The sequence below is a fragment of the Lipotes vexillifer genome, unplaced genomic scaffold, assembly GCF_000442215.2.
Source record: "Lipotes vexillifer unplaced genomic scaffold, Lipotes_vexillifer_v1.1 scaffold505, whole genome shotgun sequence".
NCBI lineage: Eukaryota > Metazoa > Chordata > Mammalia > Artiodactyla > Lipotidae > Lipotes > Lipotes vexillifer.
In genome coordinates this window covers 1,552,862-1,555,682 of record NW_006785581.1, presented here as the reverse complement: position 1 = coordinate 1,555,682, position 2,821 = coordinate 1,552,862, and the positions used below count along the sequence as shown (strand labels likewise).

The window sequence follows — 2,821 nt, the reverse complement described above, 5'->3', positions numbered from 1 at the left end:
CCAATAAGAAAATGATTGAAATGGTCTCCCCTAAGGAAACAATTTTAGGTTTAGATATTATCACTGTAAGGGAAAGAAAAAACCCAGACCACACTATCCTACACTCACCATCTCTACAGTGATTAATAAGATATTTATAAAGACAGAAAACACCACTACGAGTACACACTACGTGAACACATATCACATTATAGAAATCTCATATATGTATGTTCAGGATACAAGAAGATAATAAAGGTTACGGCTTTACCAACCTCTGCAGACATATGATTCGCTCTCATTAGAGTGTGGTTATGAGTACTGTGAATTGGGAACTCTTAAAATTGAATTAGCTAAATGTAGTCTTAAAAGCTATAGCTTTAATTAGCTCACTTGCTACTGACCTAACCTGTACCTATCAGAAATCTCTGTAAATACAGTGACCTAAAATGTACTACCAGTGCGGTGAATATTGTGGTTGCTTTCTCTTCAACTCTCCATTTCTTTGATTCTATGGCCACAATCGGCATTGACTGTGAATGAAAAAATGAAGAATAAAAACCGAGACATTATGTTTTTTAAGAGTTTGTGTCTTATATATATAATATATAGACAGAACCAGGGTAAGTCTTGTTTTCCCAGAGGCTGAAAGACAAGGTAGCTACAGCTCATAGAAAGACGTTTTAGAAGAGAAGAAACATGGAATGGTGACATTGAACCAAGTGCTAGACGTCATGGAGAAACAAAAAGGGCACTCTGCTATGAATGTACAACTTTGGGCACAAATAATACGATGCAGAGGTGGAGGAAAGGATCCAAAGAATTCACAAATATGGTTATTCAAAAAAAAGACAACTGAGGGGAGAGAACCAACTCTTCACTGAGATTTGCAGTTTGCAGAGAGAAAGCATCTGAGTCCTTGGTACACTTGAGACAGTTGGTCCAGATGAAGGAAACAGAGCCCCAATCATGAGTGGAAATGGGAACTTCACCACCTCGGGGGTGTCCAAATCCACCGGCTCGTCTTACTCAAAACCATTTTCTGACCACTGCTGACCCTCCAGAGGTACCCAGTCCTGAACTTTGTGTGTCGGAATGAAATCACTACATTGCTCAGATGCGTCCAAACTAACGGTCTGGTTATCCTGTCATTCTGCTGCATAAGCCTGACTGGCACCACCAGTGACAACCACAGAGGATGCTTCTCTACTGACCAACGCACGCACATCTACTTGAGACTTCGCTGGAAAGCGCTCCCCTAGTTGATTCGAGCCTGCGGGGTAAACCCCACCAGAAACTGACAGCATGGACACAGGCAACCCGCTCTTCAAGTGGTCCATCTAGCTCCTGGCTACAGCATGCGACTCTATGTCCTACTTTTCTAAGTCACCCCTCTCGTGCACAGGTGTGAACCGAGATGTGGGGAGAGAGAAGAAAAATGGGAAGAAAGCTGGGGAAAACACTAGGGGAAGGCAGAGAGGAGAAACGGAAACAAGTCTGGGCCACCCATGCCATCGGACTAGCACTGGGTACCCAGTTCCAAATCCTTCACTGGCAGTTTGAGTCCCAGGGAAGAGGTTCCCAAGGGGTCGATCATGTTCTTGTAACGCTCCCCACGGTGCTGAGCTAAGAAGGGGCCCCAGTCCGGCTGCGGCGAGCACACCAACTTCAGCCTCTGCAAAGAAGCCAAAGACACACAGCGTCACAGAAGCAAAGCACCCTCTTCCCCCAGGCACCACCCACCCATCCCCAAACTGCGTGTGACCACATTCGCCAGAACGCCTCCTGGAACCAAGAGGTCCCCCACCAAGCGAAGCACTTAGGAAGATCAGCCCCATTAATTAAAAAGGCCAGGGATGCAGTTAAGAGCAGACTTAGGTTAGTTCACTGGAAATTATTTGTATCACCCTGCAAGCAATATTACAGTTGCCCAGGGTTTGCCTTGCACAAGATTAATAGAGAATAAAGGGCCCAGATTTTAATTATACATTTTTTACCCTCCAAATGGAGAGGATCTACAAGCTGCTCTCTCCACTGCCAAATGCAGTCTGCAAAGGACATGTACTCACTTTTGTTCTGTAGCCTCAACAGTGAGTTGTTATATCAAAATAATTGGATTTTGTTTAGCATATTTCCCCAAAGTATATAAATGGCCGGAAAAAAACCCCCTCAACCACAAAGATACATTGCCAAGAGTGAGCAAAGATTTTAATTATCTGTTGACAAAAATACACGCTTCTGACTTGGTTCAGAAGTGTGGGTTCTTGCAGGCAAGCTAAAAATAATGGGAATGTCTCTAATCCGTCAACGGAACCTTTCATGGAAAACATAATTTGACTGGAGCATTTTCTAGAGAAAGGAAAGAAAACATATTTCTGACTACATAAGAGGGAACAAGTATGTGTTTATTACCTATTAAAGTGAAGCTGCTTCTTATAGCTGTTAGTTTAATCTCCCCTTAATCGTCAGTTTGCAACCTTTGTGTCCCGAACCAACCATAATAAATGTATATTGCCGACTCATCAGTTTAGAGGATTTCAGCCTAAGACAAAAGTAGCAGAGGCTAAAGCAGCTTCTGTTCAGAGGGACAGAGATTTCTGGGTCAGTGGGTAGGAGGTCCATCTGAGGTTCGGGCAAGCCATCCCTGGCGGTGAGAGGGCTGAGTCAACTTACCTTAAGGAGATAACAATTTCCTGAGGATGGAAACTGGAACACCGCTTCAGTAAGAAGACGCCTGCATCTCCCTTTGTCAACCCTGCCTCCAACTTTAGTCCAATAAAAACAAAGGCCAGGGCTTCCCTGGTGGCGTAGTGGTTGAGAGTCCGCCTGCCGATGCAGGGGA

At 44.2% G+C, this 2,821-nt stretch overlaps 1 protein-coding gene across 1 annotated transcript in view; it reads right to left on the bottom strand.

The window, feature by feature from the left end:
- Positions 1-1,305: 1,305 nt before the first annotated feature.
- SLC6A5 (solute carrier family 6 member 5) overlaps positions 1,306-2,821 on the bottom strand; it is a 55,083-nt gene continuing 53,567 nt past the window's right edge. Inside the window, exon 16 of the mRNA XM_007457630.1 lies at positions 1,306-1,654. Within this exon, the coding sequence (XP_007457692.1) occupies positions 1,499-1,654 (156 nt within the window). The 3' untranslated portion in view covers positions 1,306-1,498. The remainder of the gene's footprint in view (positions 1,655-2,821) is intronic.